Consider the following 12,298-nt stretch of genomic DNA (forward strand, 5'->3'; position numbering starts at 1 on the left):
ACAATCAACTGCTCAAAAGCAACACAATAGAGCTTTTCTTTTGCTTACACAGGAAATATGAAGATTATACTCCAACGTAAACTTCTCACTTCCAGTCCCCTTTTGTTTAGTTCAATTAAATGTATTCAATATTTGTTGCAATATTTGTTGCAAAATATTTGCAAGAATTTAAACACTCGGTATGAAGGCTTCAATAAAGTGATCATAGCCAAAGAGTTTTAAGGTCATGGTATCAGCCAATTCTACAACTCTCATAGTATTACTTGCAATAAAGACGCTTGATGAAGCTGGCCCTATATGTAAAAAGTTTCCCTCAAAAGTACTGAGCTCCAATAATCTTATCGATTGATACCATCAGATGAGCGACAGTTATGCAATGTTTGCAAAAAGTAATCTGGAAAAAAAATTAACAATTAATTTTGCGTTAGCAAAGTTTTCTAACTCCAAGCCACAAAAATTAGGAAAATTAAAATTCCCGCTAAAGCAAAAAAAAAATGAACAGCAAAAAATAGCAGGAACGGAATAATGGGAAGCCATTACCGTCCACATGCCACAAAAACTGGTGTGGAATTGCAGGTCCAGCTTGAAAAACTCTGCGGCAAATCACAAGATTGTTATATTTCAAACACATGAAGTTCATTTGTGCCTGAAGATCTGGTGTACCGCAAAAAAAGGCATCATTACTTTTAATCACCTAGTGCCTCGAACGCAAAAGGCTCGTGTTCTTAAAATATAATAACCTTTATATTAACAGACGATAGATATTTGGATTTTTCAATATAGAAAGCCAATATGCGTCAATTTCTCTACAAGTAAAAACAAGATTTGCTTTGCCATTAAATAACATTGTTTTACAAAATGCTGGTAGAAAAAGTTTCAAACTATTGACCAAAATATATAAAATATGGACCATTATCTAGCCTTTCAAAAGAATAATACAAAAAAAGTGACTGATTTCTCAAAAATAAATAACACAGCATTGTTAGAAAAGCGAATTTTTGAAAACGAACACCTAAGTGGCAAATGAAACAGTGCACAGATTGCGCAAAAACAACTTTAAATTAATTGTTGACTTGTAGCAGAAACTTCAGTGCTGTTAAGGTCATGATGAGCTAAAAAAAAATTGATATTAATTTCAGAAACTGCTTGAAGCAGTGGCTTGATTTTACTGTCTCCAAAACTATTACTAAAATAAAAAAAAGGAAAGCGTTAAAATATCAGAAAAAAATTCCCGATATAAAAAAAATTACAACACAAAACGTCATTCCTGAATGAAGAAAAAAGAATGAAGAAAATGAGAAATATTAAATCACGAGCAAAAACTAATTCACGTCTGTATTTCAGTTGAAGATATCAGTGAAAAAGGACGTAACAAAATTTTTGGCAATAACATATCAAAGAAACGTCAGATGCGACAAAGAAGCGAATACAAGCAAGCAAACATTGGCTGAGCATACAAACTCAACAACTGAGGCCCAGAAAAATGTTCATTGCAACTTTGTCGTCATTTATTTTGCCACGAATGTCTTTAAAAACACAAGCTAAATACTGTAAAACAACTAATTTGACAGTTAAAAGAAGTCTGGATCACGAAGAACAAAAGATAAAAAATACACGGAGCATGTCTATAAGAATCCGATACAACCAGATCACTCAAAAACTTACGGCAAATACAACCCAAAAAATTTGATTTTTTTGACAAGCAATGCCGATATTAGTATTAATTCCAACAATTATTGCGAATTACCGATACAAGTTATGGTATTTTTCTACCAGAAAGATCTAAAGGAACAACTAGAGATCTATTGGAGACCAAAATCAAGACACAGCGAAGAACGATTTCCTCTTGAAGAAAAACTTTTTGGTAAAAATAGTGATTAAGAACTCTGGAAACGACGACCTCCCACTTTACATGTCATCAACAGAGTTGAAAAAAACCTTCCGCAAAAATGAGAACCACGATTATACGTTTCGTCATTGCATCGTTAAAATATGATTGTAGGTAACATTACGGGACAGTACCCGCAGATTTTAAGGGCATATCGACATGCCGCTAATCTTCCCAGAGAATGCCAATCAGGGAAAAAGAGAGAGAACATCAGTATTCCACAAAGCTAGAAGAATTACGATCTACTAGAAAGTCAGGTAAAGATCACCGAAAGAGAAAACCAAGCTATGAAAACACGTCACCAATTGGTTAGGATACCACCTTGTCAAACGTTTTTCGAAAACAAGCCTTATTACTTTTAAAGGGGTTACGAGTGGAATCAAGTGGAGGTTGATGGACGAATGAGTGCGGTGGGGGAGGGCGGGGAGAGTAAGTGGTAAGGAGCGAATGGGGGAGTCAAACCATGAACTTGGCTCCTTATAAAACCTGGGACAAATAATTCCGACATTGATACATCACAAAAACCTTTACCACAGCTACTCAAAAAAATCATATCAATGTGCAACTGGACAGGATCCGAACAACATACGACCGAAATAAAAAAGAAACATAACCGACTAACGTCGGGCGAATTGCTCTCAAACGACCAGCGAGCGGTTGGCTTCGTCAGAAGCTAGATACAATTTAGTGAGGCTAGATAGCTTAATTGAAGCGGCGTGAGGTGAGCGCACTTGAAGGGGGGGGGTGCACCGTGGGATTGATGGGGGCAAATGTGGCGGGGGGAGGGGTCTTTGCCTGCACGGAGCCACGTCCTTGCGGCCTGAACGGTGTAGTGCGCAGGAGTGGGTGTGAAATAGGGGGGGGGGGCTAATTTGGGAGAGGGGTGAAGTGGGGGCGGGGAGTGTGTGTGTGGGGGGGTCAAACTCTAAGAACTACCCTTCACACCATGAGTATACGCCTCCAAAAAAGTTTCTGTGAATCGGATACTTGGAGACTAGCGAGCTCAAAGGCTCTAAGAGCAATTAATGCCCGCTGGGCGCTACCTGTTTATCCCGTGTTTGAGGACGAAAAGTCAAATGGGTCAGACCAAAAATCGCATAAAAAAGAAAGACCACAGGACTATTATAATTGCTACAAACTTCGTTTGAAAGCAATTAAAAAACTATCACCAAGCACATTAGGTTCTGTTCATGGTTTTGGAAACTCAACAACACTCCGATAAAGAAGCGTTAAGATAAAGGATAGATCGTTATAATAGTGGTAGCATCGACTTAAGCGATCAAGCTCCACGCTTTTATATCAAAACATTCTTTACGAGTTTTCAAATATTGGCACCATGAAAACAGTTGAGGTACATGAATATGTTAGCTTCCTTTAAGTATTTCGGAAAATACTGTCAGATCACTGAAAAATTTAGGGCCTTTCCAATTACAGCCGCCATCTTAGTGACCATTTAATAAGTACACGAACTGATTTCAAACGACCAGCAAACGGTTTGCTCGCTAGTAGCCAGCTGGGGCTTAAGGATGCTAGCATTAGGGGGTGTGAGAGTAGTTCGGCAGGGGGACACATGGTGGGTAGGGGGGGGGGGTAGAATTGTACGAGAGTTAGACGAGAGGGGTTGCAAATCCCAGGGTTGGAGCAGGTGTACGGGGGTTTGAAGGTCACAAGTGATTGTGGGGGGGGGGGGGGTGACTGAGAGGAGGTGAGGCCAATTCTTATGACTAAGAATCACGCTTCAATTCCTGAAATTGTCACCTCAAAATAGTTTCGGTCAATCATATCCTTAGAGAGGGGCAAGGCCCTAAGAAAGCTGCTTGGCCACTTAATGCCTTCCGAGCTCTACCTGTTCATCCTATTTTTGAGGACGAAAAGTAAAATACGTCAAACTAAAAATTCGAAGAAAAAAGTTAACCGGACAAAAATAATTGCTAAAAACTTTGTTTGAGAGCAATTAATAACATCCAAAAAAAACCAGTAAATAGAAAGATATCCATTTTTAAGATCTTTATCTATAATATGAGTTTATATTTCCTGATTTTTATTGGTTTCTAAAAATTTGTTGAGAGAAAATTGATATTAAGGATTAAGTAATATTGAAAACAAAACCTCTGAAGATATTGATGAAGATTGAAAGATTTCAAATAGAATGCACTAACGCGCGATGAATTATTCTCGAGCGAAATGTGAGGTTGGTTGTAGCTAGTTTAGGTTCAGGGAGGCTAGCCTCAGAAGGCGAGGATAAAAGAGGGGCTGTCCAAGAACACTCTTTAAACAAAGGGGGAGGGGTTCAGCGGACTGGGAGCTGCGGGTAGGTCTAGCGTGCGGCGTTACGAGTGGAATCAAGTGGAGGTTGATGGACGAATGAGTGCGGTGGGGGAGGGCGGGGAGAGTAAGTGGTAAGGAGCGAATGGGGGAGTCAAACCATGAACTTATGCCTCCTCACCGTTTTCCCTCAATCGCATATTTAGATACTAGTAGGGCGCAAGGCTTTAAGAGAAGTGTTCAACGAACTGAGGCAATCCATGCTTGACCCTAGACAGAACGTCGGAGTACGAAAAAATTCATAAACACAGCCGGTTGATACGTCTCGACAAGTCGTGCAATAGAATCTCCAAAAATACCTTTACGCACATCAAAAAATATCGGAAAAGCGGAAAATTAGTTGCCTAGTAAAACTATAGAAAACTAAGTTTTTCTAAATTCAGACATAATTTTCACTTTAGTGGTTTGAGTAGGTGCACTTTAGTGGTGTGGGTGTCTTGGTGCCGATATGGGGGCATAGTTAAGTTTGGGGGAGTCCGGCAGGTAATTGATAGTTAGCTTGAGGGGGTGTACCTAGGTGGGGGTAGGTAGAAGAAAGGAGTATGTTGGTGTTTATGTAGATTGGGCGGTTTCTCTACTCTGAATAGTGACTGTTTCTCGAAGAAAACTTCTCGAAATGACCAATCGACCATGAATTTTACAAGTTCCTAATTTATACATTTTAAACTAAGCTACTGTTAAATTTCAATCTACGAAAACATGAGTCAGCGTTCTATAACAAAACTAATTGTTCAAAACAAAGAAGTCAAAGTTCAGGTCATGAACAAACCTGCTTGAGCTAAAAAAATATTACCAATGTTCTCTCCTGGAGTCGCAAAAGGCAGATCAGGACTAAAATAATTGCTAAAAATCGTTTGAGAGCTACTGAACATAACCAACTAACATCGGTTGAATTGCTCGCAAACGACCAACGAGGGATTGGCTTTGGTACTAGCCAGCAGGGACTTAGGGATGCTTAGGGGGGTTTGAGCGGATGCTTAGGGTGGGGTCAAGCGAGGGAGGGTAGGTGGGGGCAAATCGCCGAGTGAAGGGGGTGGGCGGGGTTAATTGGGGCGAGGGGGTTATTAGTTACTAACAACCGCCCTTCGCACCACAAATTTTCCTCAAACAAAAAAGTGAGCGGTCATCGTTACGTATAACTTAGTCATCGCAGTGCCATCGTAGTACAATCTGGTTACCTTCGAAAATAAAACTTTATACTTGCAGCGAACTTTCAGGAAATTTTACCTCTCGCAGTTCAATGGGCCCGCACCTTGATTATAATTCCAGTAAAAACAGTTGAAAGTGACAACGTAAATTAAATTTGTTCATTTCTATAAAACCTTAATTCTAAGCATTAAGTATCAATTATCACAAAACAGCACCATGAATAGTGAAACAGTAGTAGTAGTAGTAGTCAGGTCGACCTATCAAAAATACGCAGGAACACACCACGTAGCCTCCAAACTCTAATCCGGAATATTATTGACAAAGCAGCAATGAAAATCATGTGGTTCTCATTCAAAAGGATCTGTTTCCTCTTCATTCCGAAAACAAATTGGGTCTTCCTATTAAGGATCCCAATTATAGTATATTTACGTTAAATGGATTCGCTCGCCAAAATCTTTGCTGAATAAGGAAAAACATTCCGAGTTATTAGAGGACGAAAAGTCAAATGGGTCAGACGAAACAGTAAAACGCATTAGACCACAGGACTATATTTGCTACAATACTTCGTTGAAGAGGAATTAAAGAGCACGTGGTCTTGTTGCTTTATTTTCAGATTTTGTATCTGCTAAATTAATGGTTGATCCGAAACAAAATGATTTCGCGTTTTTAAAATAGTTGATTTCAGTTGATATCAATATATTTCGGAACTGTAAAAAATTGGTGACTGCAAATTTATGGATTTCTTGGCCTTAAATTTTTGCCAATGCTTTTCACAACGAGCGGAAACGGTGGATACTTTCCGATGTTTTGCAGATATTATTCTGAAAATAATGTCCAATTATTTGCAGTCTCCTGTCGTACTTTTCAATTTGGATTTGGTCTTGGCCTTCGTGAATGCCTTTTTGTTTTAGTTTAGAGGATAATCAAAGCCTGAAGGGTAGTCAAAGGTTACAAAACGCTCTATTTGTTACCTTAGGTACATTTATGTTGATTTTCTTCCGTATCCAGACCTACCATTTCTTCAAAGTTGGAATTATTACAGCAAAATTATTTTCTAAAAGTAATAGTGTATTTAATTGAATGTCTGTCAAATTTTAAACATAGCCGACAGATTGTCGGAAAATAGCCACGATAGACGCTTGTGGCGTTACATGAATTGCAACAACTATAGAAATAAGATAGACAGATCGACCACCAGTCCTTTAATAGACCACTAGACTTTTTGGGTTAGCTTCGGACTGTCATTTTTATGAGACACATAAGCTCTATAAGGAGAAAACCCTAAGAGGGCTTTTCAAAATTAGGATCTTTTCCGTTTGTGCCCGCTTAGCTTAGTGGGCGCATATTATTTGCACCCCCCCCCCCCCCCCCCCCAGATGCACGTGCAATATTTTTACATAATGACTTACTATGTAATGGCACGTGCTCTGTAACTGGGGGTCGCATAACGTACTGGGGGGCACAAACGGAAAAAATCCCAAACTTAATATTCGAAATCAAAAACCCGTGACTCTAATAATCAAGAATTGTAGTACATCGTAGTACAATCTGGTTACCTTCGAAAATAAAACTTTATACTTGCAGCGAACTTTCAGGAAATTTTACCTCTCGCAGTTCAATGGGCCCGCACCTTGATTAAAATTCCAGTAAAAACAGTTGAAAGTGACAACGTAAATTAAATTAGTTCATTTCTATAAAACCTTAATTCTAAGCATTAAGTATCAATTATCACAAAACAGCACCATGAATAGTGAAACAGTAGTAATAGTAGTCAGGTCGAACTATCAAAAATACGCAGGAACACACCACGTAGCCTCCAAACTCTAATCCGGAATATTATTGACAAAGCAGCAATGAAAATCATGTGGATCTCATTCAAAAGGATCTGTTTCCTCTTCATTCCGAAAACAAATTGGGTCTTCCTATTAAGGATCCCTATTATAGTATATTTACGTGAAATGGATTCGCTCGCCAAAATCTTTGCTGAATAAGGAAAAACATTCCGAGTTATTAGAGGACGAAAAGTCAAATGGGTCAGACGAAACAGTAAAACGCATTAGACCACAGGACTATATTTGCTACAATACTTCGTTGAAGAGGAATTAAAGAGCACGTGGTCTTGTTGCTTTATTTTCAGATTTTGTATCTGCTAAATTAATGGTTGATCCGAAACAAAATGATTTCGCGTTTTTAAAATAGTTGATTTCAGTTGATATCAATATATTTCGGAACTGTAAAAAAATTGGTGACTGCAAATTTATGGATTTCTTGGCCTTAAATTTTTGCCAATGCTTTTCACAACGAGCGGAAACGGTGGATACTTTCCGATGTTTTGCAGATATTATTCTGAATATAGTGTCCAATTATTTGCAGTCTCCTGTCGTACTTTTCAATTTGGATTTGGTCTTGGCCTTCGTGAATGCCTTTTTGTTTTAGTTTGGAGGATAATCAAAGCCTGAAGGGTAGTCAAAGGTTACAAAACGCTCTATTTGTTACCTTAGGTACATTTATGTTGATTTTCTTCCGTATCCAGACCTACCATTTCTTCAAAGTTGGAATTCTTACAGCAAAATTATTTTCTAAAAGTGATAGTGTATTTAATTGAATGTCTGTCAAATTTTAAACATAGCCGACAGATTGTCGGAAAATAGCCACGATAGACGCTTGTGGCGTTACATGAATTGAAACAACTATAGAAATAAGATAGACAGATCGACCACCAGTCCTTTAATAGACCACTAGACTTTTTGGGTTAGCTTCGGACTGTCATTTTTATGAGACACATAAGCTCTATAAGGAGAAAACCCTAAGAGGGCTTTTCAAAATTAGGATCTTTTCCGTTTGTACCCGCTTAGCTTAGTGGGCGCATATTATTTGCACACCCCCCAGATGCACGTGCAATATTTTTACATAATGACTTACTATGTAATGGCACGTGCTCTGTAGCTGGGGGTCGCATAACGTACTGGGGGGCACAAACGGAAAAGATCCCAAACTTAATATTCGAAATCAAAAACCCGAGACTCTAATAATCAAGAATTAGGGCATATAAGTTTGGCACTACTTAGATGCACACTATCAACCTTTAATAAGAAAATGTTCATAAAATTTAAGGTTCCATAAGTGAATTCAGAAGTAATTTCTTTGAGTGAGGTAAGTCATTGAAAAAGTCAACTCGAAGTCAGGGTAAGACGAAACAAAAATCTGTTTGAAGAAGAAAAAAAACATATCAAGACAAGTCCTGACGTACAATTCAAAGAATTTTCACTGACTAAACGGAAACTAGACCTAGAACTCACTTTGAGTGAATTGGGAAAACCATTTCCTAAAAAAATCAGATCAAAAATTGAAAAAAAAAAACAGAAAATCAATGTCAAAAAGCCGCATGTGAACAAAAAACCACTAGCGAGAAATGAAAATTTGGTTCAAACAAAAAACCAGGCCAAAAATGAACTATGAAAGGATTGGAAATGCCATTTAGAAAACAATTCGATCAAAAAAATCTAAAAAGTATAAATCAAAGTGAAATTGCCGTATGTGGAAAAAAAAGAAATTTTTGTTCAAACACCGTTTAAAATTAGAGCGAAAAAATTTGACACCGCAAAGCCACTCGCTTTTTCGCTCCATTTCCTTTTTCGGCGTGACCAAAATCATCACTCCAATTTGACTTCAAAAATCATGAAATGTGTGAACAGACCTTAAAAAAAAGACAGCGCTCCAATACAATTCAAATTCTTCGAATTGTAAAAAACATAGCCCGAAGAATTCCGGGAACGACTCCAAGAAAATTACCCATACTAATGACTAAACAACTAGAACAACAATTGTGAACGCTTAACTTCCACAAATGCCATAAAAATTAAGGAATTTAGAAAAGGCATTCAAAAACAAATTGAACAAAAAAAATTTTTTTTGTTCAATGTGTTTAATTTCTTAATAGTACAAGGAAACATAAAGCCGAATAAAATTTCTTTCCAATTAGAGCAATGAAAACCTCGCAAAAAATGGGCAAGTCATATTAGGCTAAGAAACTTGTCTAAGATTAAAAAAAGAAAACCTGCAAAAAAATAAGAAAAATTGTTTTAAATTTCTCAATTTTTCTGTCATTTATCCTAAGAAAAAAATGATTAAAACCAACAAAACTTTAATCAATTGGTATCTGAAAATTCTGTAAGTAACAGGCTTCTATTCAAATCCCACTTACAGCAGTAAAACAAAACAACAGGCAAAAAATAATTTTCGTATGAAAATCAGCAAAACTGATCAAAAACCTCCAAATTAGCATTAACCTCAAAATAACTACTTGAAACCTTCAATTCCTATCAAACCTCCAAGGCCTAAAACTAATACAACATCAAAATTAAACCTCAAACATCAAAAAATGCAAAAACTGCTTTTAAAAGCCGCACGTGAACAAAAAAATTCTACTCGCTTAAAGAAAATTTTTTCACACATCAATTTCTCGCTCTCTCAAAAACAGCGGTATGAACAAAAACCGCTCTCTTTTCGCTCCACTCTTCACTTTTGTTCAGCACCAAAATCACTCCAAATTTTTTCACACGTTTCATTTCCCGCTTCAAAAATCACTCAAATTGATTTAAAAAAGGACTTAATAAAAAGACCTAAGGTCGTAATTAGGAGCGCTATAATAGCCACCTGGAATTGCTGACGCGGCTATTAAAAACCGAATTTAACTCGTTTTTGTCAAAACCTACGTATTTTCAATGACAATTTTATTCCAATTCATATGCTTGGCTTTTAAATATTCACCTCTTTAAAAATTTTTTTTGTTTGGATGACGTCTGATGTTATTAACTCAAAATTCCCGTCTCAAATTATTATGATTCTGACTGTATTATATATCCGTTATATCAGATTGTCAATGGGGGAAAAGAGGAAACAGCTCCAAAAAGACTTGAAACAAACTGCAATATCCAATTGTTCGGGCAGCCACTTGAAACCTTGTTATCAATGAACTGAATATAGTCGAGTTATACAGCCCATAGCTATGAAATTGTCACTAATTGTATATATGCGCAATGATACTACATTAATATTGACCTAAAAAGTTAGCACTGTTATATCTGAAAAACGGATATCAATCTTTGAGGCAATATGCAGCATTCAAACAATTCGTTTCCAATTTTAAAATTTGACATTCTATTTTACAATTCTAAAAAACATTAAACACATTAATGTGAAAATGCATGTGCGCTGGTTTTTACTGCATGTTTGATTTTCAACAACATAAAATTTTTGCGAAACCGAATCAAATAACCAACTAGCGACTGAAAAAAGGCTGTTGTATATAAGTGCGCCGTGTCTAAAAATGAAAGAGTAATAACGATCTGTGAGCGTGCGTGAGGGTATACGTGAGTCAATTGTGTTCCATTTGAGACATTTCTGTTTCCGAGTTTATAACTTTAGCTTGCTCGCTCAGTGGACTTTGAACCACCGGTGTTGCAGTGCCTCTAGACATCTCACCTCCACCAGTACCTCCCACAGCCATGTTCAGGCTCCTGGGCAGCCCAAATGGTGGTTGTTTGTCTCTCTCCCCCGACCCTCGCTCCGCAATTACGGGAGAGAGTAGAGATGGGGTGAAACATCGAATGGGAGATCCGAAGGGAGGCGGGGAGCTAGGAGTTGAGCACGGGGAGGAGCAAACAGACGAAGATGTCGTAGTGGGAGGCATTTCGTTTGTCAGACTGCCGATACTACTACTGGTACTAGTACTGCCACTGTTATTTCTACTAATGCTGATCATGTTACTGAACAGCGGGGGTTGTGATGACGCCGTGTTTATGACAGAGTGGTTGTTAGTGTTATTGCTGCTGTTTGGCACAAGAGTGTTGTTAGTTGAAAGTGCAGCAGGAACGGAGTGTGAGTGTGTTTGTTGTTGTTGTTGATGTTGGGGGTGTGGAAGTGCGGATCCTGAGGTAGACTGCGACGGAACTGAAACCAAAGAAGACAATATGTCCAAACATGACTCGCAATGTAGGCGCAATCTAAGGCAATTCTCCCACTTGTGCTATATTGCGATCTATAACGACCGTAATTTTGCAAGGAAAAGATTTATCCGGATTAGCCGAAACTTTTGTGCCTGTACTACAAACCTCATATACGCCGTTTTGTTTACACGTGGAAAAGAACAGCTTTTGGCGTGCTCTAAGGGATTGAGAAGGATTTGGAGTTGAGGACAGAATTAGGATTACAGAAATTGCAGGAACTAATTGCATGATTTCAGATAATGATTTGCATGATTTCGTTTCAATTCTATCAATAATGAAGCCTCGGCCACTTTGCTCAATGGTCAAATGTTACCTAAGAAAAATACCTCGCGGCTTCAAAACTTAGTTTTGTAAAACCAAATTAAGGCATCTATTAGTTGCTCTGCGAATAAACAGATGGTTCAATGCTATCTTTTGATAGTGGACAGGCTAACCTGTTGAAAAGAACGGAGGTGGGGGAGGAGGAGTGTTTTCAGGGGCTGGTCTTTTGCAGGGAGTTGTATGTTCAAGTGAATCCAACTGATCAGGGGGTGGAGGTCGTCGCTTGACACCGACACTCCCTGGGCCCCCAATGAAACTATTGCCGCAGCCACTACTCAATATTCCTGGGCGAACCATGTGCACGGGGCTCTGACTTCGACGGCTGCAAAAAATGATAATTCAAAGCTTTAAAGCAGAAAACATTAACTTCCCAGCAAAGATTTTGAAAAATTGAATTTCCACAAAATCCAAAACATCACCATACGCTATACTAACAAGCGAAATGTTTTTTACCATAAAGTATGGCTGTGTGGTAAGATGTGACTGACCGTTAATACTGACAATTTACCACCCCAATAATTGCATATGTTCACTGCAGAGACAACAATCACGCACCTTAGCTGAGTCAGCGTTTATCACTGTTTTAAAACATGCCATAGTCGCTCGC

General features: G+C 38.1%; 2 protein-coding genes across 4 annotated transcripts in view; both read right to left on the reverse strand.

Moving 5' to 3' along the window:
- The window catches only part of LOC142358300 (bridge-like lipid transfer protein family member 3B), a 381,846-nt gene that overhangs the window by 240,501 nt on the left and 129,047 nt on the right, over positions 1-12,298 (reverse strand). The window lies entirely within an intron of this gene.
- Positions 10,252-12,298, reverse strand: part of LOC142358238 (uncharacterized) — a 33,461-nt gene continuing 31,414 nt past the window's right edge. The window contains exons 7-8 of the mRNA XM_075409683.1: positions 11,805-12,013; positions 10,252-11,314 (exon numbers count right to left, since the gene is read on the reverse strand). Coding sequence (XP_075265798.1) covers positions 10,740-11,314; positions 11,805-12,013 — 784 coding nt within the window. The 3' untranslated portion in view covers positions 10,252-10,739. The remainder of the gene's footprint in view (positions 11,315-11,804; positions 12,014-12,298) is intronic.

Source organism: Convolutriloba macropyga, chromosome 2 (assembly GCF_964194025.1).
Source record: "Convolutriloba macropyga chromosome 2, txConMacr16.3, whole genome shotgun sequence".
Classification (NCBI taxonomy): Eukaryota; Metazoa; Xenacoelomorpha; order Acoela; family Convolutidae; genus Convolutriloba; species Convolutriloba macropyga.